Source organism: Phoxinus phoxinus (genome assembly GCF_949152265.1).
Source record: "Phoxinus phoxinus genome assembly, chromosome: 19".
Taxonomy (NCBI): Eukaryota; Metazoa; Chordata; class Actinopteri; order Cypriniformes; family Leuciscidae; genus Phoxinus; species Phoxinus phoxinus.
Window position 1 is genome coordinate 19,680,396 of NC_136894.1, and position 25,512 is coordinate 19,705,907.

The 25,512-nt window shown below is 39.1% G+C and overlaps 1 protein-coding gene across 4 annotated transcripts in view; it reads left to right on the top strand.

Moving 5' to 3' along the window:
• Positions 1-5,282: 5,282 nt before the first annotated feature.
• Positions 5,283-25,512, top strand: part of fkbp10a (FKBP prolyl isomerase 10a) — a 150,438-nt gene continuing 130,208 nt past the window's right edge. For all 4 annotated transcript variants that reach the window (XR_013794997.1, XM_079590006.1, XM_079590008.1 and 1 more), the window contains exons 1-2: positions 5,283-5,747; positions 16,575-16,723. Coding sequence is in view for 3 of the 4 variants with exons in the window: in XM_079590006.1 (XP_079446132.1) it covers positions 5,563-5,747; positions 16,575-16,723 (334 nt within the window). In the remaining variant the exon portion in view is untranslated. The remainder of the gene's footprint in view (positions 5,748-16,574; positions 16,724-25,512) is intronic.

Consider the following 25,512-nt stretch of genomic DNA (forward strand, 5'->3'; position numbering starts at 1 on the left):
GATCCAGATCCGATGGGAGGAGTTGGATCCAGATCGGAGGGGCGGAGTTGGATTTCCTCCCACTGCATTCTGATTGGTCGACAGGTTCCTAGCGTTTCTCACAGGTTCGCGTTTAAAGTCTGTGTAGAGAGAATGGTGTCGTCTTAGCGGCCCCTAATTGTTACAGGCAAGAATAAATATCTCTTAAGGCGAGACACGGCAGGCAAAAACATCGTTTTTTTTCACTGGTCAATTTTGAGATTTTAGGCTATTTGTCTTCAATAACATGTCTTCTTTCAGACTTGTGGTGAAAAAAGTCCAAAATACACATTTAGGTCTTTATTTCACTACACTTTGTCTATTTGCGTCTGTAGATTTCTCCGAAATTCAACAAAAGTTGGCGTTCTAAATCAACGCGCTGCTCCGCGATCTCTGTGATCTTCCTTTAATCACGCACATGTCTGAAAAGCTCTCTCTCTGCTGTACAATGCTGTTGGGTCCAAATATGGTAATTTCCTTTTAATCAGCAACCAATCGTGAAAGTAAAATGGGCATTTAACCCTAAAAGCGAAATCTCATTGGCTGATGTCAATTTATGACAACGTGATTGGTTCAGATGCATCACGTGATGCGCTCTGACACTTAGATGTGTGTTTTTGACTGTTTTTCTGCTCAGTTAAAGGCCATAAATGCTGTGTTTATAAGTTTTGATGTGATTTAGGTGGTTTGTATTGTTGTTGCTAATTATTTGATAAGATATTGTGTCAGTAAATAGTTGTTTCTACTAAAAAAGTATGATTTTTTACATTACAAATCTTTAAATGCCTTTTTCTCAAAATGGTTTTTTTGCCATCCTCCAGTAGAAACATCTCAGCCTATGTAGCACTTATGTACACCAAATTTTCCAGTTATACACTTAGCAGTATTCTGAAGATATGTTCAGAGGGATTTGTTAATAAATCATTCCTGGCCTGATTTATGGGACATTTTAATCCCAAAAATATGGCGAAAATCGATTTTTTAAGGCTATGGACAGTATATTTTGATTTCCTAGGTAATGAAAGCATATATCCGGAAATCCCTCTGAACATCTTTTTTCATCTTGTGTGTAAACAAAATGAAAAAAGAATTTTGCACCTGGCTTTATCATATGTTCAGATCTATCTACCGAAAATATATGCAAAAGTGTGCATATTTACTGAGATAATACCTAATTTGCATAATTAAACATACAAATTCAAAAACTTGTAATACATTTTTTTTATGAACTTGTGTAAGTAATCAACTGAGGAAGTGTCATGGTGATATCTATTATTTTTAAATTGTACCCTATTCACCTGTAGTGTCTCGCCTTAAAAAGAAATTTATTCTTTGATTGGCTGATCTTTTACCCCTCAGTAGTCCACATGCACTTTGATTTCAAATATTACATCAAATATTATAATATGAATAAGTAGGCGCGTCTACTTTTGAGTAATATTAAATTCAAGTAGAAAATGTGTGCTTTTCCACTGATTATGCAACTGTAAGTGACTAAATTATAGCAGCACTAATTTTAAACTTATAAATGACTTCACAAGGGAATCTGTCTTAATTTATATAACATCTCACTTACATAAATGCATGAACAATTCATTACCAGCACAATTAAATAGGAAAAAACACACGTTTATTAACACACTAAGTAAAACAGACATTTTGAAAACTGTAGGGAAACTTTGAAGGCAAAACATAAGGAAAACCACATTGGGAGCACACGCAGAAATGACACAAACATTACAGGGAATTTATTCTTGCCTGTAACAAGGAACTATGCTTTTCAGGGAAGATGAAATGTAAGAATTTTTAATCAATCTTTTTGTTTTGGATTATAATTAAACGCTTTTTCCAAATGAAAAAAAAAATCACATTCACACAATGTACAAACTACAATGTTTGTAACTTTTTTAACTTCATTAAATAGGATTTGTTTTCAGCAAGTTTATTTTTCTGTCAAAAGGCAAATCATCTTCATTTATATAGCGCTTTTAACAGTGTTGTTTCAAAGCAGCTTTGCAGAGATAAACTTATAATTTAAGGAAATGGAGATGGTTTTGGCTTTATAGCGGTTCTTTAATAAAAATTATTTTCCAGCTAAAGTTAGTTTTGATTGATTCGCAACGATCATTTGTTATTAAATTAGGGGCCGCTAAGACGACACCATTCTCTCTACACAGACTTTAAACGCGAACCTGTGAGAAACGCTAGGAACCTGTCGACCAATCAGAATGCAGTGGGAGGAAATCCAACTCCGCCCCTCCGATCTGGATCCAACTCCGCCCATCGGATCTGGATCTAACTCCGCCCCTTGGATCTGGATCCAACTCCGCCCCTTGGATCTTATGTACTGCATTGAGGTGCTACTGGATCTTTTACCCCTCAGTAGTCCACATGCACTTTGATTTCAAATATTACATCAAATATTATAATATGAATAAGTAGGCGCGTCTACTTTTGAGTAATATTAAATTCAAGTAGAAAATGTGTGCTTTTCCACTGATTATGCAACTGTAAGTGACTAAATTATAGCAGCACTAATTTTAAACTTATAAATGACTTCACAAGGGAATCTGTCTTAATTTATATAACATCTCACTTACATAAATGCATGAACAATTCATTACCAGCACAATTAAATAGGAAAAAACACACGTTTATTAACAAACTAAGTAAAACAGACATTTTGAAAACTGTAGGGAAACTTTGAAGGCAAAACATAAGGAAAACCACATTGGGAGCACACGCAGAAATGACACAAACATTACAGGGAAACATTCACAATTAACTATTCATCCTTTCAGGTCAGCACAGATCTGGCAGAACTCGCTGCAGAAGTCTGGGTGGGTGTCTTCACATATTATTTTAAAAAGTTCCCCCTTTCTTCCTCGACCTCCATATCCTGTGGGTTAGCAAAGAAAGCAAATATTTCAATGTTCATTATTTTTTAAATGTTTTAATTCCTCATTGAAAGTAAAACACTCCATGGCAACAACTAACAATGCATACCTGGAGTGCAGTGTTTGCCTAACCTGGCTAGTGGGTAGCGTGGCTAACCTGGCTAACTAGATAGCTATACCTGACTGACAACACCAAATGTTAGCTTACCCTAGCTATAAACATATGAACATACCAACAGTATTATCCAAAGCTAATTAGTTTAGCTAAATAGATAGGCCACCTCTACACATGCGTGCTAACGTTAACGCTACAAACGACCTAACTTACCATTAATGGATGCCAGTTTAGCGGACTAGTTAAAGGGCATATTGCAGGGTTTTTTTTTTTAACCTTGTATGAAAATACCATATGAAGAGTAAATGCATGATTAAAAATTGTTTTGCCAGACATAAGGGCACAAATTTAGTAGAAAACGTGACAGTTTCCTTGACCGTGTTGAAAAAGCGCTTTTTTTTCACCACCGCGTCATATAACGTCAGAATGGGGAGTCGTTTGCCGGCTCTGCGTTCGCTCAGTGCAGAGTAGGCTGGTATTATGTTGAAGCGGTCGTGATTCAGTGTGTTTTCGGTGGTTATTGTATTTCAATTAATAATTATCGTGATAAATGACTGTGAATTATGGCCTGTCAGAACATCGAGTCCACAGGTTTCCGAACAAGAAAAAGGATGGTGCTTTCTTCCGTGTTTGTGTGCGTTTTGTGCAGGGTAAGAGATGGGACTTCGCTTCTGCGTCTGCTTTGAAAAACGCGGTAGTGTGTAGCGTTCACTATAGACTGCATGATTATAATCCCGGCGATATGATGAGTTAACGTTACGTTATATGATGACGGCGATATGTGCACACTGTCCCGGCTCCTTCATCGGGTCGCCCGGTCCGCCGTCAGCATGTGGGTCGGCCACCGGTGGGAAACATGACGCTCACGGATCCGTCAGAGATCACTTATTGTACATTTGTTTTACAAAATGTGCCATGTCTTAATTTAATTCATTAACGTATCCTCCATAAACTTGTAATGTCTTGCAAGTCTGCAGCCGACACTTATTATTATTATAATATAATATAATGTTCATTTTCAATCTGTACTCCGAATTTTAATGTTTGTGTTGGCTGTTTCTACATATAAAAATTTTATACAGTAAGAAAGTTGTGATTGTGATTATTTTTTTATTCATTATCACCAAGTGGGGCCATTCAAAACCTTTATAATGTCCCTCTTTCTCTGGAAACTGTCTCCTAATGGCTGACATACACGTGCAGGTAAGGGTCTAAATACTAGCTTTGCTATTGCCTGACACATAATTACAATATTGTGATCTGAGCATAGTGTTATACATATCGTCGGCTAACGTGAATACATCTATAAGCTAACACTGTTCTCTCATCGAGACCCGACTCCTGCCCTGTTCTCCTCACACCACAGCTCAATGCGTCTCCTCTGACCGTTGTTTTGTCTAATCCTGACCTGTCTACTCTCTTGGCTTCATATAAGGCTCATAATTATATGGCTGAGGTCTGTCATGCGAGTAAACATTTAGGCAACAATTTCCTCAGCGTCCGAACTGTCATTGCGATCCATTGCTTTCCTATTGTTTACTTTGACCGCGCTCCCCCATGCTACGTCAGTTCCGGTTTGGCGGTTTTCAAATGCGGAAGTAAAATTTTCTCACAAAAACGACTCCAGAAGCCTAAATAGCGTTTTATAAGTATATGTTTATATTTAAATCTAGTTCCTACATTATTGTTCTATACATTGGCGCACTGGGTACTCTAACCTGCAATATGCCCTTTAAACATGTCTTGGTGTTATCAAAAAGTATGGACACTGTCAAAACTTTAACATATATTTAAGTGTGATCATTACTTAAAGACGCACACTAAATTATTAATCTATCTCGACTATATTATTAATCAAAATATAGACTTACATTGATGAGAGCAAACAATGGTGATCACCGATATGCTGGTTCATCTGGTGGTGGGGCTGGGGCATGGAGGCAAAGTATATATAGTGGGAGGAGTTGGATCTGGATCCAACTCCTCCCAGTGGATTTTATGTTCTGCAGTGAGGACCTTCTCAGTTGGGGACATTTAATATTCAACAATATTATAGATCTGCCTTAAAGGTGGACGATGATGAAATTGTTTTTTGTATTATTTTCATGTTATCACTGTGAAGCTGCTTTGATACAATCTGTATTGTAAAAAGCGCTATATAAATAAAGGTGACTTGTCTTGACTTGACTTGAAAACTGAGAATTTGGGAGTGCGTGATGGGATGGAGTTTAGGACCGCGCGGTTGCTGCTGCAGTTCTATGGATTCTGACACGCAGTACAGTAGCCACACAGCCTACATGAACATCAACTTTTCCACCCCGCGTGTTTGTAGCTAAGCCTACAGAATTTCACAAGTTTTAGTATGACAACTACATTACGCAATTCGTATAACTAATTATAATTTTTCACCGTTTGCTGTATTTTATCTTAAAAAGGAGGGTTTATCTTTGCGTCAGTTTCTCTTGCAGAAAACCGCTGCTAATCGATTAAAAACAAAGAACAACGCTGCAGCGTCTCATCTTCTCACCTTAAATGGCGATAACACCATTTCTCACTTTTTCCCTCACTCTCATACATGTTTTATATGGTCAGTTAGAAGATGTGATTATTGATCGATACTTGATACCAACACACTGTTCGAGAGAGGTTCAGGTCGGAGACTATATTCGGTATCAGTATAACGGCACATTCGAGGATGGACGGAAGTTTGACTCGAGGTAAGTGAACTTTATGCAATAATTTATGCCAAAATTCCTAAAACTGAGGTGAGTTAATGTACGCAATAACAGGTGAAACTCGAAAAATTATAATATCGTGCAAAGTTCATTTCTTTTAGTAATTCAACTTAAAAGGTGAAACTAATATATTATAGCCTATAGACTACATGCAAAGTGAGATATTTCAAGCCTCTATTTGTTATAATTATGGCTTACATATATGAAAACCCAAAATTCAAAATGAGAATAGGCCTATTGTGAAAAGGTTTTCATAGCTGTAAGCCATTAAAGGCTTGAAATCTCTCACTTTGCATGTAATGAGTCTATAATATGAGTTTAACCTTTTAAGTTGAATTACTGAAATAAATTAACTTTTGCACAATATTCTAATGTTTTGAGTTTCACCTGTAGCTAGCTGTAGACTAATGATTCCATAATATTCCATAAAACATTTTTTTTAAATACCCCACATCAGGCACTATCAAACCTCCAACAAGTTATATTTTCCCACCTCAGATATTAAATATCTTTTATTATTTTCAGTTTATTTATTCATTTTTTCAGATTTAAACACCTTTTATTCTCAATCCCGTAATAGACAAAATGGAATTGGTTTAAAAATTATTTTACACAAAACTTGATATAAAAGAAACATACCTACTTGTTCATGTGTCTCTCATAACAATTTAATAACTTCAAATGAAACATTTATGATAATTTTCACATTTTAAGGGACTGAAGTTGAAAATAGACAAATTGTGTGTCTGTGGTCTCTTTATTTTTGTAAAAAATTTAATATATATATATTTTTATTTTAATCTGGTAATCAACAAGAAATGCCTTAATTTTTAATTGTCTTCATTCTGAACTCCTGACGCTGTTACACTGTGTTTACACACTACACATGGACATGACAGACCATTGCAAGTACATTTGTCCTTCGTAACGGAAGCAGCACAAGAGCTCAGAGTACGTCAGAAATAGAGTGTGGCATCAGTTACTGTCGGGGTTTTGTCGTGTAGCGTCGCACCGCATCCAGTGTCATAATGGAAGTCATAACATAATGATACATTTGCAAATCATTAGCTAATGATTAATTAAAGCAGACAATTCAAAGTTGAAGTATAGCTTCAACCCATTGTGGTAATTAACACATTAATTTAGACTATTAGTTAATACATTATGACACATTTAATTAATAACAATTAATATATTACTTAATCTATTAATCATATATAATCTGTATTAGTTACTAATGCAGTAATCATTAATTAATGGTTTAGTTCTTCATGAGTCATACATTAACGCATGATTATCTGTGCATTAGTTAAAGGTGCTCTAAGCGATGTCACGCATTTTTTAGGCCAAACATTTTTTTGTCACCTACAGCAAATATCTCCTCACTATCCGCTAGCTGTCTGTCTCCTGAACACACTCTAAAAAAACACGATCTCTGTAGACACCCCAGGCTCCACAAACATCAACAAAAACAAACTGGGCTAACCCGCACCACGAAACATAACAAACAGTGTTCCAGCCAATAACCGACAAGAAGGATTTGGGGTGGGGTTTGCGGGGTTAGTGCGCGGATGAGGAGGAGGGAGGGTCTAGCTAGCCTCCGTTTTGTTTGACAATAGTTCGAAAGTCGACAAGAAGTGATGTCACCCAGGATCGCTTAGAGAACCTTTAAGCATGAATCGATGCATATTAGTGCACCCGTATTGTAAAGTGTTATAGTGGCGAATTATACTATTTTGGCTGATGGTGAACGTGATTAGAAAATGTCAACAACATTCCAATCAACCAAACAGAAGTTTATTTTGTAAATGTTTGCTGTTGGTCAGCAAGACACAACTTATTGCAGAGTAATGGCATCACATACATCCCTACAGAGCTTAGTACAATATAATATTTTCTGCAGCAGAAAAATAGTGCTGCATTATGCTAATAGTAGTGCTGCTAATAGTAGAGGTGTTAGTGAGACCAGTAGGGGGCGCTCACCCTGTGGTCTGTGGGGGTCCTAACGCCCCAGTGTAGTGACGGGGACACTATACTGACAAAGAGCGCCGTCCTTCGGATGAGACGTTAAACCGAGGTCCTGACTCTCTGTGGTCATTAAAAATCCCAGGATGTCTTTCGAAAGAGTAGGGGTGTAACCCCGGCATCCTGGCCAAATTTGCCCAGTGGCCTCTGTCCATCATGGCCTCCTAATCATCCTCCTATATATATACTAATTGGCTTCATCACTCTGTCTCCTCTCCACCAGTAAGCTGGTGTGTGGTGGGCGTTCTGGCGCAATATGGCTGCCGTCGCATCATCCAGGTGGATGCTGCACATTGGTGGTGGTTGAGGAGATCCCCCCTTACATGTAAAGCGCTTTGAGTGTCCAGAAAAGCGCTATATAAATGTAATGAATTATTATTATTATTATTAATAGCACATGACACCGCAGTAGCTTGAATCAATGCGGTTACACCACTGAGTGGCAAAAAGACTTGGCAGCATTAGTGTAGAGCGTAGATGCCATCTAAATGTGGAAGAAATCTTAGTTTTGTTCTACAATGTAAATTATAGACACCCATAGTGAAAGATAAGTTAGAAGCAGTTACTTCCATTTTTGAAAACATACATTTTGAGTGTGTGCAGTTTACATTGTAGAACAAAATGTCAAAGTATCGTCAAGTTATATTTACCACAGGCTTTATTTTACTCATAAATTTAAAGACCCCTTAGGAAAATCTCAAGGGAACCAGGGGCGAATTAGTCTTCCGGGTTCTGACATCATCCCTTATAATAATAAGGGTTATGAGAGTTATGAGAACAAACTTATATAAGCTAGTTGTGTTATATTTTAGTTCAATAATAATTTGTATGTAATATTTAGTATTTTAGGGTACTATATATTTACCTCTAAATTATATAAAGTATTATATACTTAGACATTATTAAAGACTTCTTTTCATAAAAGTTGACATTTAAATGTAATTTAGATCTTCCTCCTATTAAAAAAAAAAAACGTATCGCAATTCAAGCATTCCCTTACGAAAAAGAAGTATACTTCAAGTTCATTTTATGAAGTATACTTAAAGGATTAGTTCACTTTTAAAATCAAAATTCTGTCATCATATACTCACCCTTAAGTTGTTTCAAACCTGTATGAATTTCTTTCCTCTGCTGAACACAAAGGAAGATATTTAGAAGAATGTCAGTAACCAGACAGTTTCTGGTTCCCATTGACTTCCATAGTATATATTTTTTTCCTACTATGGAAGTCAATGGGAACCAGAAACTGTCTGGTGACTGACAAAAGACACACAGATATCAATAATCAGCCTGTGCATCTCAACAATGGTGACAATTATAAAGCATGTTGCAGTGCATTCTGGGTGCCACCAATCAAAACTCATTCATGGCTCCCATCATGCATTGCTGCATGAATAAATAATGAGCTTATGATCAGAGGTGATCTGTTTGTCACCATTGCTGCGATTCATACGATAAATCTTGATGTCTGTGTGTGCCAAAAAAATAAAAATAATAATATATAGTTTTTTTTATTGATGTGATCATTTGGATTTTATTGAAAAGGCAAAAAATATTATGCTGCTATAATTTATAAAGCTAACCTAACTCATAAAGTGGACTCTACATCAGATCAGTGATTCAGATCAAATGAATGTAAAAAAAAAAAAAAAATGATTATGTTAAAACTAGGGCCGGGACTTTAACGCGTTAATTAAGATTAATTAATTACACAAAAAATAACGCGTTAAACATTTTTAACGCATTTTAATCGCACTTATTTTTGCACCGCGGAACGTTTCTCACTGGATGAGTTTAGGCGGACCGATTATACTGGAGCACCAACTAGCTTTCACAACTTCCATAGACAGTAAACGATAACTTCTAGCGTTGCCACCCGTCCCGGTTTTCCAGGGATTGTTCTCTTTTTTGAGCGACAGTCCCGGAAAATGTATATTCTTTCCTGGGACACGAATTGTCCCGTTTTTTTGTGAAAATGTACTTATAAAGTAGAATTTCCTGGTTTCAAATTAAACCGTTTCCGTCTACTGTTACTTTGTTTTCTTCATGGTTGTGTACATCCAATCCTGTGTCCGTAAACGGGTAAAACAGTGGATTGGCCAATGCCAGGCGTTTACTTTTATTTGATTGGAAGCTCAACTTATCGCCTAGCAACTGCCTGCGCTGTCGGTCGGTCGGTCGGTCGCGCGCATCAACACACATCCAGGACTAAACAGCGTCAGCAGTTGCTAGCTAGCTTTAAAAAACGTTCTATTTACATCTATTGTGTGAAATTGGGGGAGAGACGGACGAGGAGGATAACACAACAAAATCGGATGAGCCACCAGTGTCAAAGAAAAAACTATTTACAACCTATAAGAGCATGGTTGTGTGCAAGCTGTGCAACAAGGAATTCGGAACGGCTATTGCTAACGTTACACTTACCCCCAATTTCCACCAGATGCGGAACGGCTGCGTTACGGCTCCGGCACGGCGGCGGAGTTAATCGGTTTCCATTAAAGTTAATGTGTGTATTTCCACTGAATGCAGAACAGCTGCGTTCCGACTCCGGCGATCCGCAGCCCTCCGGAGCTGATACGCAGAGCTTCTATTTTTGCCGGATGCCGGAGAGCTCCGCAGCACTACAGGGCAGAGTGCGCAGGACTCGAGCAAAAAACAGAACAAACCAAAACAAAATAAAATATCCGTTTAATTTTCAAAATAAAATACACCGTGATCATGGCGGATCATATTTGGCGGAAAATATGATGATCATTGCGGAAAACTGTTCCTGGTTTGGTGGTTCTGTTTATCGAAACTACATATCGCGCGATCACACGTGAATTAGCGAGATCTCGTTGGTCCTCGGCCGCAGCCGTTCTGCAACAAATCCGGACCTGGTGGTTATTGACGGACGACGGAACACGGAGCTGTCACGCAGCTGAGCCGTTCCGCAGCCGTTCCGCATCTGGTGGAAATTGGGGGTTAATGGCAAAAATAGCACTGGTCTGCTGGACTTGGTTAAACAAAATTAAAAAATATTTTGTTGCTTAAGCTTATGTATTCAGTCATTATTCAATGGTATACTAAAAATCCATGTGAAAAAAATGACTTCTCACTGTTCTCAGGTCAAATATTTATATGCGATTAAAATGCGATTAATTTCGATTAATTAATTACAAAGCCTCTAATTAATTAGATTAATTTTTTTAATCGAGTCCCGGCCCTAGTTAAAACACAACCAACACCACCAGATCACCTTTTCTATTTGTTCATCTGCTGTTATAACTCACGTACAGCAGCCAAACAAATTTTAAAGTTAATAACTTCAGGGTGAAGAGCCCAACTAAAACACACACTCATCTCCATAATGGTGACTTTAATTATGGTTTTCTCCTTCAGTGATTCTGCTTGTTAACATCAGGTGTCTTCAATGTTGGCAAAAAATAAAGAATTCTTAATTCAGATATATTTTGTTTAACTTTTAAGGAATTAATTTGATTACTTATTACTCAATTCTAAATTGTTAAATTCAATTAATAATATTGCTTGTAATCTGTTGCCTGTTGATTAGATATAGCGTATTAATTTTTACAGTGTATGTTTATTTGCTTATTTTCCTTAATTTTCTAGTTTAACAAATTAAAAATAAATCAATTGACAAAAATGTAACTTACATTTGAAGTTGTAACATTGAACTTAAATATACTATGTGTAATAACTGCAAAGTAATTGATATTACAATACATTTTAAGTTAAATTAACTTGAATTTCTTAAGTTAAGATTACTTAACTATTTTAGGGCAACCAGTTTGCTCACATTTTTTAAGTAGATTCAACTTGTCCGGGCTAACAGTATAGTACTTTATGTAGTAAGTATACTAATATCAATGTGTACTTGTAGTAAACTTGTAAGTGTACTATTTCAATACTGCCTGGGACTAAATTGGCCCACTTTTAGTATATAAAGGTATATGTATAAGTGTAGTATACGTGTAACAGTAGTAAACTTTGTACACAACTAGGTTTCTCATGTAATGCATCTGTACTACAAGTGAACTTATAATTATACTAGTAGTTTACTATTTTAATACAAGTAGTACATTTTTAGTTTTATGTAAGTACACACTGAAGTGTACTCTCAGTAAACTACTAGTTTAGTAGTTTATACTGCAAGTATACTTGTAAGTTTTCTTTAAGTGAACATAACATTATACTTTACATTATACTGCTGTGCGATATTAAAGAAAAATGCGATATGTGATAACTCCTTAAATAATGCTTTATTCGATAATGCTTAAAGTGTGTAAAATAAACTTAAATTATCTTTAAAATTGTATAACCTACATGTGTTTCACATATTTTTTATGACAAGAAAACATCCTTAGAACTTCTGAAAGTGAACATCAGCGTTTTACTGTAGCATAAGTGTAAACCACAGGGTTTCAGGTTATCCTACATTAGGTTTATTTAATAAAATATACTGAATCATAAAATATAAAAATAAAACATTGCTTAGTTTTCACTGTATGAATTAAATATATCCTGATACTTATTAAAGCTAAAAAAAAATGTCTTTTGTTCATGACCCCATTTATTGCAAGCTGTTGCGATACGCATATTGCGATACATTTGCGTTATTTCGATAAATTCGATATATTGTGCAGCCCTAATTATACTTATAGTTTACTATTTATATTATTTTTGCACTTGCAGTATATTACTATGTTCAAATTAGAGTGCGGATCGGGCCATTTTTTTCTGTCCGAGCCCGGCAGTAACCGAACCCGACCCAAGCCCGACAGGCATAAATATATTTATGTCCGAGCCCGACCCGAGACCGGTAGTTAAAATCCCATTTTTTTCTCATACTAATGACAATTGTACGTTTGTTTGTGTGGAAAGCCGCTTTTATTAAGCAACTGTAGGAAGGCATTCGGAAATGTCAACAGGATGAGCGCATCAGTGCGCGGAGCAACAAGCGCTCTTAACACAGGTGCGCGCACATTATGCACGTGTTTCGTTGTCACGGCTACATAAACAAATGTCCGCACACAGGAAGACAGATGTTATGGTAATATTTTACATGTATTTTAATCACGAAAAAGATCGTTTGCATCAAGTGAAAGCATCAGGCACATTGGCTACCTACATAATAAGCTGTTTTAAATTTAAAATGTTCAATGCCTTATCGCGCTGATGTGACCGAGCCCGACCCGAACCCGAACATAATTTTTTTATTTTTTTTATTAGAATATGCAGGATGTACATAAATTGGGATCACAAACAGGGAAAACAAATAAACAAACAAACGAACAAACAGACAAAACCAATACCGTCAGAAACTGTCAGATGTGTGCGTTTGTGTGAGTGCATGTGTGCATGTAAAGGTAACTGGATGGATGTGTCACAGTACATACTTTGAGAAAAGAAAAAAAAAAAAAAAAAACCTATAGTGTCTACTACTACAACTACTACAATCTCTACTTCTACAATAACTACTACAACTACAACCACAGCTACTACTACAATCTCCACTACTACTACATCAGCAACTTGAATAAAGACAATGGTATAAATAATTGAGTATAAGTAATAATATTAATGATAGTAACGAAGAGGTGAGGGGAAGTTGGGAAATCAGGGAGAGGACAAATAATAATAATAATAATAATAAATGAGGAAAAGGAAAGAGCACAATATATATATATATATATATATATATATATATATATATATATATATATATATATATATATATATATATACATACACATACATACACACATATATATATATACATATATACATACATACATACGTATATAAAAATATATATACATAATAATAAATCAAAATAATTAAAAATAATAATAATAATACATAAATAAATATAAATAAAAATAAATAAGGAGTATATACATATATATATATGCATACACACACACATACAGATACACAAACATACATTGTAACAATAATAATAATAGTAGTAGTAATAATAAGACTGAAAGAGGTAAATAATGATAATTATAATATACTCATATTGATAATAATAATATTAAAATAACAACATTAACAATTATATGAGGAGGTGGAGGTTATGATCAGCCTTGAAGTGCATAGTGTGTCAGTTGCCTTGTGATGCATTAAAAAGGTATGACGCTCAGCATTGATCACTCCAGTGCAGTGCTCAGGTTGCCATGCCCACGTCACCCTTACCCTCTGAATGAAGCTTTTTTTTTTTTGGGGGGAAACCCGTAGTACGTTAACTCTTTTCTTTTTCTCTTTTCTTCTTCTCTCTTTTCCCTTTCCTCTTCCCCCCTTCCCGAACATAATTACCGGCGGGTCCCGTCGGGCTCGGGTCGGGTATCCATCCTCTAGTTCAAATGTAGATAATTTCTTTTTTATACTTGACAAATACCTTAAACTGTACTTTAATTTTAATAACATTTTATTAGCTTCATGCATCCTTTTACTAACACTTGAATGTCGGTAAGTTTTGTAAAGAAAGGCAACATTTTAAACAAAAAAGTTTATCAAATAAATTTTTTGTCAAAGACTACCCTGGTGAAAATAAATAAATACTAAGTATACTTGCAGCCAGACTATTTATCAGTATACTTCAAGTGTGTTAATGATTAGTTAACTTGAAGTGTGCTATTTTGGAACAACTAATTTTGTACTAAGTAACGTATATTTTAGTAGCAATTGCATTGTAGTAAAGCATAACTTTAAGTGTATTTAGTGTACTTTTGTGTACTAAAGTGGAACAACTTTAAGTATACTTAGTATAATTTAAGTATATGCATGTATAGGGACTAATTACATGCTTAGTGATATTAAAGTGTAATTTATTTGTGTTACAAGTACATCACAAATTAATTATGAGTGTCTTCGAAATATACAAGCAATATACCCAGTAAAATGTGAAAATAAGTATATTAAGTGTATTTTAAGATATTCTTAAAGGAGCATTTCACCCGTAGGAACATTAATCTTTATTGAAAGTGGGTCATATGTAGTCGAAATGTAAAATAAATTCTTCTTGACCGAGGAAAGACAGAAAGTAACTTTAAGGCGTGTTTGTATGAAAGACAACAACTTAAGGCGTGTTATGAAAGACAACAACTCCCACAATGCACCATATTGCAAAGCTCCGCAAGCCACTCCCACACTAATCCAGAACGGCACGTATGAGGTATCCGCCTATCAGAGAAATAATTCTTCCATCTACAAAGCTAGCTAACCACCAGAGCTTGAAATTAATTTCACACAAACTTTAAAGTTAGTTGGCGAACTCATTAGTGAATTAGGCCTACTCCTCGTTTGTATTTCTTTCGAATGGTGAATTAAGGGACACTCAAAATATTTGTACTGTACCACACAATGCATATAATTTCTGCATCTGCAGTTAAATATGTGTACAAAAGATGTATAAAAGGTTCTCAGACAAACACATTTGGGTAATTTCATGGAAAAGCCAAATTACAGAAACCCTCCCTTACTTTTTATTTTTCACAGTGGTTCTGATGTTATCATTTTTGCTGCTTTTTACATTGAATTTTAAAATGTAATAATTAGTTTTTTTCCCCTAGATTCAAAATCTCTCCACTCTATCCATTGCGCTCTTTCTAGCTGCTTTTTTGTTCTTTTTCTAAAAATGTTATATCTTGAATGTTTTTGTAAATAAAGTGATCTTTTACATAGTGTGTCAGTTGCCTTGTGATGCATTAAAAAGGTATGACGCTCAGCATGGATCACTCCAGTGCAGTGCCCAGGTTGCCATGCCCACGTCACCCTTACCCTCTGAATGAAATTAATTTCACACAAACTTTAAAGTTAGTTGGCGAACTCATTAGTGAATTAGGCCTACTCCTCGTTTGTATTTCTTTCGAATGGTGAATTATTGCATAGTACCGGGATGTTCAGTCAGAACATATGCGGTGCAGAACTAGGATGGTTCACAACACAAACGTCCGTGTCCTCGTCTGATTCAGAGATTTAGTCCAGGAGAAATTGGCATCGTTGAAATTCTTTGCAGCAGACGGACTCGATCTCCGTGTCCGTATGCGCACAGGCACCACCAGTCTGCCCCAGCTCGAGCCAGTCCGGGCTTCTCGTCCGCGACAGGCGGGTCTTCTGCCTCGGCTGAAGAAGTTACCTTCCGCCATTGTCGTAACTTCACATCTGGCTCCACAGCTAGGGTTGCCAACTTATGGAAAGGGAAATAAGGGACAACCGTTGATCTTTATAGGAAAATAAGTGACAGAATAAGGGACACTCAAAATATTTGTACTGCACCACACAATGCATATAATTTCTGCATTTGCAGTTAAATATGTGTACAAAAGATGTATAAAAGGTTCTCAGACAAACACATTTGGGTAATTTCATGGAAAAGCCAAATTACAGAAACCCTCCCTTACTTTTTATTTTTCACAGTGGTTCTGATGTTATCATTTTTGCATTTTTATCGTTTTTTTCCCCTAGATTCAAAATCTCTCCACTCTATCCATTGCGCTCTTTCTAGCTGCTTATTTGTTCTTTTTCTAAAAATGTTATATCTTGAATGTTTTTGTAAATAAAGTGATCTCTCTCTCTCTCTCTCTCTCTCTCTCTCTCTCTCTCTCTCTCTCTCTCTCTCTCTCTCTCTCTCTCTCTCTCTCTCTCTCTCTCTCTCTCTCTCTCTCTCTCTCTCTCTCTCTCTCTCTCTCTCTCTCTCTCTCTCTCTCTCTCTCTCTCTCTCTCTCTCTCTCTCTCTCTCTCTCTCTCTCTCTCTCTCTCTCTTTCTCTCTCTCTCAGCCTGGATAAGGGTTTTCCATTCGTGGGGCAGGTGGGTGTGGAATCTAAAGTCATTCCAGGTTTGGACAAAGGAGTTCAGGGCATGTGTGTAAACGAGCGAAGGAAGATCACCGTACCTCCTCACCTGGCTTATGGAGTCTTGGGAGCTGGTAACAATGTCTTTTGGTTATAAATCAATTATTTTCCTAAAAAAGGCAATGCATATACCCAATTTTACACAGTGTTGTGTTTACAGTGGTCCTCCTGCTATGGATTTGTTATTTACAAATTATTATTTTAGCTTCTTGCAAGAAATACAATTCATTAACTATCACCTTATAATTAGAAATAGTAATAAAATATTTGACAAAATTGTGGATTGCTGTATATTTGCTCATCCTGAAGTAAGACAGGTAGATAACAAACTCTTTCTAACACATAGGCTATTGGGAGAATCCTACTTTATACATTGATACTATTTACCAATTAGTTTAGCCACAATTAGTTTAAAGGGACAATATGTATCTTTTTAGGTATTTTATTATCTAAAATCAATATTTTTATTCATAAATATGTCCTCAATGGTGTACAAATACCTCGGCCAATTATCTGACTTATCCTTATAAATGAAGAATTTATTATCTTTATATACATGGGACGGGTAGGTCCACGGAGGCTTCCATGTAGTTCCGCCATCTTGCAAAATTATAATAGCAGACAGGGACAAAAAGTACTAAGCCAACGCGTTTCCACAACGCGTTTTCGTTCAGAGCCAGCCAGTCACGTGACGTGACTGAAACCAGCAGAAACGCAGGTGCAGAGCAGTGAGAGGCGCTTGAAACTGCACCGGCAAGTTTAAAAGTCTGGATTGCATTGTTATTATGGACCATACATATGCCGCGCCACAGGAGACGAAAACATCGTCGCCAAAAAAGTCAAAAATAGAACGTAAAAGGAAACGTGACCGTAGATTACAGAAAACAACAGTTAATGTCGCTAATGTGGCTACTTTTATATAGCTCTCCTTTTTCAAAAACAATCCATTAGCTCAAGTTGTGAATATTTTGCTACGTGCATAGAACTGTACAGACAATGAAAATTCATTGCTATTGCTAGACATAAATTGTACAAACCTCGGTCGCTTCTCTTCTCTGCCTTTGTAAACTTTCAATTCTATCAAGATCGTCTCTCTCTCGTTGCTGCTGGGCATCTTTGTCGTGGTATTGACTCTCGCTCTCCTCCTCTTCCTCGTCGTCCACCTCCTCGCCTAGATCCCACTGATCCACTGCCTCTCTGTCCTCTCCCTCTACCGCTACCGCTACCTCTTCCTCTCCCTATTGTTGAATCATCTGATGATGATATCTAACAATGAACATAATTCAGAAAATGTATCCCCCGGTGGGGATAAATTTATCCTCCCCTCAAAGTGATCATAGTGCTACTACACTAGTGGCAAGACGGATCACAAAACTTATCACGGATCCGTGGTTTGATTAAAGTAAATTTTCTTTTAAAATGATTACTCACTCACTCTTGAGCGTCTGGCGCGAGTGATTTCAATGTTAAGTCAATGTAAAGACGCGTTTATGTAAATTATGTAAGGCGAATTGCTATCACAGATAGTGGTGCACGATATATCGGCCGCCGATATAATATCGGCCGATATGGTCATTGTTTTACACATCGGTATCGTTCCGATGTCAAAATAGGGGCGATGTGAACAGGCCGATAATCATTCCTGTGTATTTGACGTGCGTGTGGGGGCGGGGATGTTTGTTTTTGCACGAGCGCATTTCAGCTGTGAACAGCGCTCCTGTGGCGCGCGCTTTACAGAGGGTGCACCCTTTATCACGTCTCTCGTCAGAGCGAGGGGAATAACTGATGATACTGTGGGAACCACTTTATATGTAGTGGTGCGTAGCCTACTTTATAGTGGGCACACGATCAACATTTGTTATATCTCCCGTGCTGGACGGAGCGAGGTTTGAACCCGTGTTTGTGTGTAGGGGCGCGCACTTCATTGTGGGCGCGCGAACTAGTCATTACACCGTGTCTTAACCACACGCGACGCCGCGACACGCGATAAAAGGTATTTTTTCCATGTTAATCAGAGTTTATGTCCACTCCTAACCAGCCGCGACGATTCTATTTTAGAAACGGTTTCTATTTTTCTGCGACGTCGCACTGGAACAAACACAACGTGTGGCAATGATAATCTCAGGCACTGTTTATGTGCTTTATTTAATGTTAACAGCGTGTCATGTGACTTTGAATATCATTTCGTGCTCCCAGCTTTGTAGCTGTAAAAGCAACAATGCTTTTAAAAGCAACAATTCACCTCAGATCTTGAAATTAAACAAATGGAAACAAGAACGTTCAAACTGAAGAAACAAATGTATTATTTGACAAAGATTGTTTTAGTAACTCAGTAGCCTATGTATTTGAATGCTGTTTAAATGTTGTAATATTTGTAAATTTGATTATGTAGCTACTTATCCATTTTCTTGCGATTGCCATCAAGATTACTCCCTGGTGCTGTGCACTTGACTCGAGAGCCCGCCCACACGCTGTTCTGATTGGCTCTGGGTTTTGATTGATTTGTACGCAGCGTCGCAGCTAGAGTGGACAGACAAATTATTTGTGGCTGGATCTTATCGTATCGCATCTGGTACACACAGGTAAAGGTGCCCAATATCAGTCATTTCTGAAAATAAATTACAAAAGTAAAAAAAAAAAAAGTGTTTTGGAAAATAGCTCTTTATTTGATTATCATAAAAATGTGTTTTCTATACAGAGATATCGACATCGGTAAATATCGGTATCGGCCATAACAGCAATATTAATATCGGTTATCGGTATCGGCCACAATATTCACATCGGTGCATCAATAATCACAGATAATGTCTTTTCTATCATTTCACTGTAGCTCAGCATCGCGATGTAAAGTTAACGTTATTGCATGATCACAGTTCATATGTGTGGGGAAAGATAAGCTATTAGAGTAAAAATATTGCGTTAGGCTACTTCAGTTAATAAGAAAAAAGATTTTACAATTCCTGCAAATGCAGTGATGAAGTTCATGTTCTCATGAATTATTTTTATGAATAAAAATGTTTCAAAATATCCCCCCCTCTGTTTTTTTCACAAATCGCACCCTGGGCATAACTACTAATTACAATATTTCATGTTTTTCACAGTCAGTAATTCATACTGTAACATTTGTTTGTTTGTTGTCATGTTGCAGTTTGTTTGAAATAACACACCTGTTCACCTGAAGGAAAACTCGACGAAGTGCTATTAGAAGACATCCTGTCAAAGCTTTTTGGTACATATCGCCTACCGTAGATGCAACGCGCATTTGAAAAAGCGAGGCGCTGGAGAGCAAAATTAGTTTGAATGCAAAATACAAATTCACCACTAGATGGGAGTAATTCCTACATATTGTCCCTTTAACATAAAAAAATAAAATCTAAACTTGACACATATATATATATATATATATATATATATATTATATATATATTACATATATTGTGACACATTTAACACAATATTAACACTCTAGTAACTACTATTAACTAACAAGAAACTCTGATTAATGAATTAGTAAGTAATAGTGCTCAGTTGAATTGAATAATGCATAATGTATAATTAATTAAAGTAATTGTACTTTACCATGATCTTTACTTTAGATCACCCACTAGTATTCTAAAGTGAAAAACATAATTCTCTAGTAATGACTGAGCTTTTAGCAAAATTAGCTTTTGAGGTTTTTGTAAAGTATTGGATAGTAATGACTCAAGTGTTACTACATCCTAGATAGGACTACAAATTATTTTGATCAATATTCTAAAGTGAAAAGCATGGTAACTCCCTTGTAATGACTGACGTCATTGTAAGCTTTTGAAGTTTTTGTAAGGTTTTGTTGAGTAATTCCTTCCGATGGATTTGTTATCAATTGAGTCATTTCAACTGAGCGTGGTTATAAATACGGAAGCGGATGCATGCACCACTTGTCTTTCGCTTCGGAGCCGATTGGATGTCTCTGAAGAGAAGTCTCTGATGTCGATGCTTTTTCTGGAAGTCTCCCGGTGCTGGTGTGTTACAGCGTGAGTGCAGCGGTGATCGCAAGCCTTCTGAGCTCTCAACTGCTGTTTTAACAGCATTCTTTGTTTGTTTGCTCTGACGGTTGGTTAGAGGGCGAAGAAAGTGATTTCTTCACTGGTACTGGTACACTGGTATATCTCCTGTCAGTGTTGCTATTTCCTGAAAGAGCAACACGAGTGTGTCTGTTTTTTTCAAGATGTCCCCAGCTGACGGTCACAATAGATGCATCACGTGTTTGGGCTTACAGCACGCTGAAGCAGCTTTTGTGGATGGTTCATGTTCTCATTGCGAGAAACATGACTATCTCGATGACTATCTAAAGACACATCTCTTTGACCTAGGAGTCACATAAAACATTATAGACTTCTATAATTCAATGTTAGGCTGCATAGATTAGATCAGCCAGAACTGGGAACACTTCCCATAAATCCTGATGTACTTGTTACATCATAAGAAGAATGGCATCTACGCTAATTGTAGTGTCTTTGTTTATCCCAAGGTTTTCCCGCAGCCTGCCGGATCCAGGCCGTATCCAGATCTGACAAAGGACCTTCGCCTGGACCCAATGACAACGCAGTGCTGAAGTGCCATCTAGTCTCTCCCATGTGAAGGATCCCTTTACCACTCTACAGATAAAGCGTTGTCGGGATAATTTCGGGTTTGCATATCTACCCCGAAGTAGTTTAAGGCTTGGTGTGTAGGGAATTACAAACCTGCGCACATATATTCAAATGCGCATAACTATAGATTTAATTCTTAATGCGCATGTGAGCGCCATCAGTGTTTCTCACAGGTTTGCGTTTAAAGTCTGTGTAGAGAGAGCGATGTCGTCTTAGCGGCCTCTAATTTAATAACTAATGATCTTTGCGACGGAAGGGAATCAATTAAAACTAACTTTAGCTGGAAAATATCTTTATTCAAGAACCGCTATAAAGCCAAAACAATCTCTGTTACCTTAAATTATCCGTTTATTACTGTAAAGTCACTTTGAAACAATCTTCATTGTTAAAAGCGCTATATAAATGAAGATGATTTGACGCTGAGATCGAGACTCACCTTCATCCTTGAAGGTGGAGTCCCCATTTCCATGCCCCGCTCTAGCGCCCCTTCTAGCCCACCCCAGAAGAGAGCTACTGCGCCGGGTGGGATGGATGATCTGAGGATCACAATGAGGGCTTCCCCACCCAGTAACCAGTCTCAGTGGGCCCCTCACTCCTCTGTTGCACCGCAGCCAGTGGATCTCCCTGTGGAACATGCTTGTCCCTCTGTAGTGGATCGACCCGCCGATTCGTTCGGGGCTCCTCCTGAGGACAGGATGTCGATCGCTGCATCGGAAGGGGAGCTGGACTCTTGAGATGACGACTCGGCTGCACTACCTCCTTCTGGGAGAGTAGCGTTGTCCGAGCCGGATCGAGAAATGTCAGCTATGCTGAAATGGGCCGCCGAGACGGGCTCGCATTGAACCCTCCACCGTGTCCCGAACCATCTCAGTTGGATGATTGCTTTCTCGGGGCAATTCCTCTGTTCCTGGGTCTCAAGAGGGCCAGACTGGCGGTGTGTGACCCTGTAAAGCCTTTCCACCCTCAGCCCCCTCTTGTATCGCCAGCTGGTAGCCAGGTGCAGTGAAACAGCAGAACAGTGAAACACCAAAACTTTTTCAGAGGCTCCTGGGGCATATGGCATCCGCAGTAACGCCTCTTGGATTGCTTTATATGAGACCGCTTCAGCACTGGCTTCATGGTCGAGTCCCGAGATGGGCGTTGCAGAGCGGCACGCTCACCCCAGCATCACCCCAGCCTGCTGCCAAACCCTCAGCCCATGGTCAGGCCCTTCGTTTCTCCGGACCGGAGTGTCCCAAGTGTCCAGGTCTCCATAGATGCCTCCAACGCCGGCTGGGGGGCCACGTACAACGGGCATGCAGTAGCGGGGGTCTGGGCGGGCCCCCAACTGCATTGTCACATCAACTGCCTCGAGTTGCTAGCAGTACACCTTGCTCTGAGACACCTCAAGACAGCGTTGCTCGACAAGCATGTACTGGTCTGTACAGACAACACTGCGACCGTTGCGTACATCAACCATCAAGGTGGTCTACACTACCGTCGCATGTTGCATCTCGCTCGCCATCTCCTCCTATGGAGTCAGAAGCATCTGTGGTCGCTTCGTGCCACTTATATCCTGGCCTGCTCAATCATGCCACTGACGAGCTCTCACGACAGCCTGTGGCCCCGGGAGAGTGGAGACTCGCGCTGATTTGGGACCACTTCGGGGCCGCACAGATAAAGCCAGTTGTTCTAGGGGACCCTCGGCATGGATGCACTGGCACACAAGCTGGCCCCGGGGCCAGAAACTCTTAGAGAACCAGGGTTACAGTCATAACCTGAGACGTTCCCTTTCAAGGGAACTTGAGCTGCGTTGAGATGCTGTGGGAACACTATACCCACGACGCCATTGTAAGCACCTGGTCCGTGTGAAATCTCTGCGCACACTAAGACGAAAGCACCTGCATCCCCTGGAGTGGATCGGCTCCATTCAAGGTCATAAAACCTCACTAATGTGTGCGGCGAGGCAACATCCCGCCACATCACAAACATATTGGTGGGAAACTCCTGACGATAATCTTTTAGAAGCAGCCATACTCCTAGTCTCATGGTCTGACCCCTCACAGTGTCATGAAGGAAACGTTACTAGAGGGTGTCTCCCAGAGGATACATCACTTAAAGGGACGTGGTATGAAGCTAAGTCTTGAAGTTCAGCTTCTTGTCATTCAATAGCTTGTTTCTTCTTCAATGCAACATGTTTAACAAGTAGTGCAGCTCTTTCTACTTCAGCTGATATATACGTGCAGAAGTTGTAGAAACTGCAGATCTGCCATCTACTGATATCTTATGCTTCTTACTTGAAGTCACTGACACAGTGACAGAGGAAATGCTATCATCAGGATTTACTTCTAGATAACACTGTATTGCTTGCTCCGCATTTTCTGCAACCTGTTTCAGCCACTTGTTGACTGCATTAATGAATCTTTCACATGAGGAGGCTCTTGGTTCAAAACATGTATGCTGGTCCTTTGCATAATCTTCATCAGACATAAATTCCTCAATAGCATGATTCAACTGACAGATATCATTATGCAAATCTTTGTGTTCAATTTCTAATTTAGTTCAAACAGTGTCAACATGTGCAGCATCTATAAGTTGTTCAATTTCCTCAGATTTACATGTGAGCTAAGCTAGTTTAGCTTTCCTTGATTGCACAAGTCTTTGCAACTTTTCTTCCTTTGCTTTTTCAGTCATTTTTATTGGTCTTTTAGTACTACTGCAATCCTCAGTTCTCTTATGAGTGGTTATCTCGTATTTTTTGTAAGTTTCTTACGGTAAAGTAATCTTTTCTTGAGATATGAAGCCAAAAAATTATCCTTAATTTTGTATATATTGTCAACGCGTTGCAGCAGCTGGCAGACCTAGAGCGTGCTAGCTAACATTAGCATTGGCTGCTCTGTGACAACTGCAGCAGCCTACCACTGAGCCCCACGTCACGTCGCGCAGCCCACCAGAATGAGGTTGGCTTTAGCGTATAAAAGGACGGCTCGGGAGCTGCTTAGCTGATTTTCATCCCTTTAGCGAAGCTCTTCGCATAGCTGGATTCTTGAGAGAAGCCGCCGCCATTGAATCAAGCGACAAGGCAAGCAGAGGACAGCGCCCGAGGAAGCCGGACGATTTTCTTCGCCGCCTTCAGCCATCTGTGCCTGCCACGCTATCCGGCGTCATATCCTTTTACTGCCTTCAGTGTGTGCTCGCCCCTGCGACACACACTCTAAAAGAGCACGAGGCGTTTTTTTTCAAAATGCCTCGTTTTTCCTGTGGCTCTTGCCGAGCCGCGCTCAGCGACGGAGACCGCCACGTTATCTGCACTCTCTGCCTGGGCCGAGACCACGCAGCCCTCGCCCTGTCTTCGGGCGGCTGCATCCACTGCGAGGACATGGCCATGTCGACCCTGCGGGCTCGATTCGACATGTTTGACGCTGAAGCTAATAATAATAATTAATATCTCACAGAATGTTGCTTCTCAACCATCTGGACAAATTGGGTCTACCGGTCAACTGGACCAAGAGCTCATTACTGCCCAGCCAGACAGCCTCCTTTCTGGGGATAGAACTGGACTCTGTGTCTATGATGGCCCGCTTGTCTTCGCATCTCATTCCCCTGAAAACTTTTCAGAGAGTTTTGGGCTGCATGGCCTCAGCCGCAGCAGTGCTTCAGCTGGGCTTGCTACGTATGCGGCACCTACAGCGCTGGCTGAACGCACGGGTACCACACCGAGCTTGGGCTTCCGGCGTTCTGCGTATCAGGGTGACTCAGAGCTGCGTCTCAGCTCTGGAGCCTTGGACGGCGGCTAAGTGGTACCAGTCGGGGTGACAATGGGTGCAATCTCGTTCCGGAAGGTTATCTTGACAAATGCCTCCAACCTAGGTTGGGGCGCCCTCTGCTAGGGCAGACCGGTTTTTGGCCAATGGTCAGACCAGGAAAAATGCCTTCACATAAACTGTCTAGTGATGATAGCGGTCGAGAATGCTCTGAAACATTTTCTCCCACACCTGCAGGGCTACCACGTTCTGGTTCTCACGGACAACATGTCAGTGGTGGCCTAAGTGAACCGCCAGGACGGTGTCAGATCCAGGAATCTCAATGCTCTGGCAGAACGCCCCCTCGTTTGGGCTCAGCACTCCCTGCTCTTGCTGAGAGCCGCACATGTGCCTGGTCGCCTGAACGACGGTCCAGACAGACTGTCCAGGGACAACGTTCCCCCAGGGGAATGGTCGCTGCATTCTCAAACAGTCCAGCTGCTGTGGCGC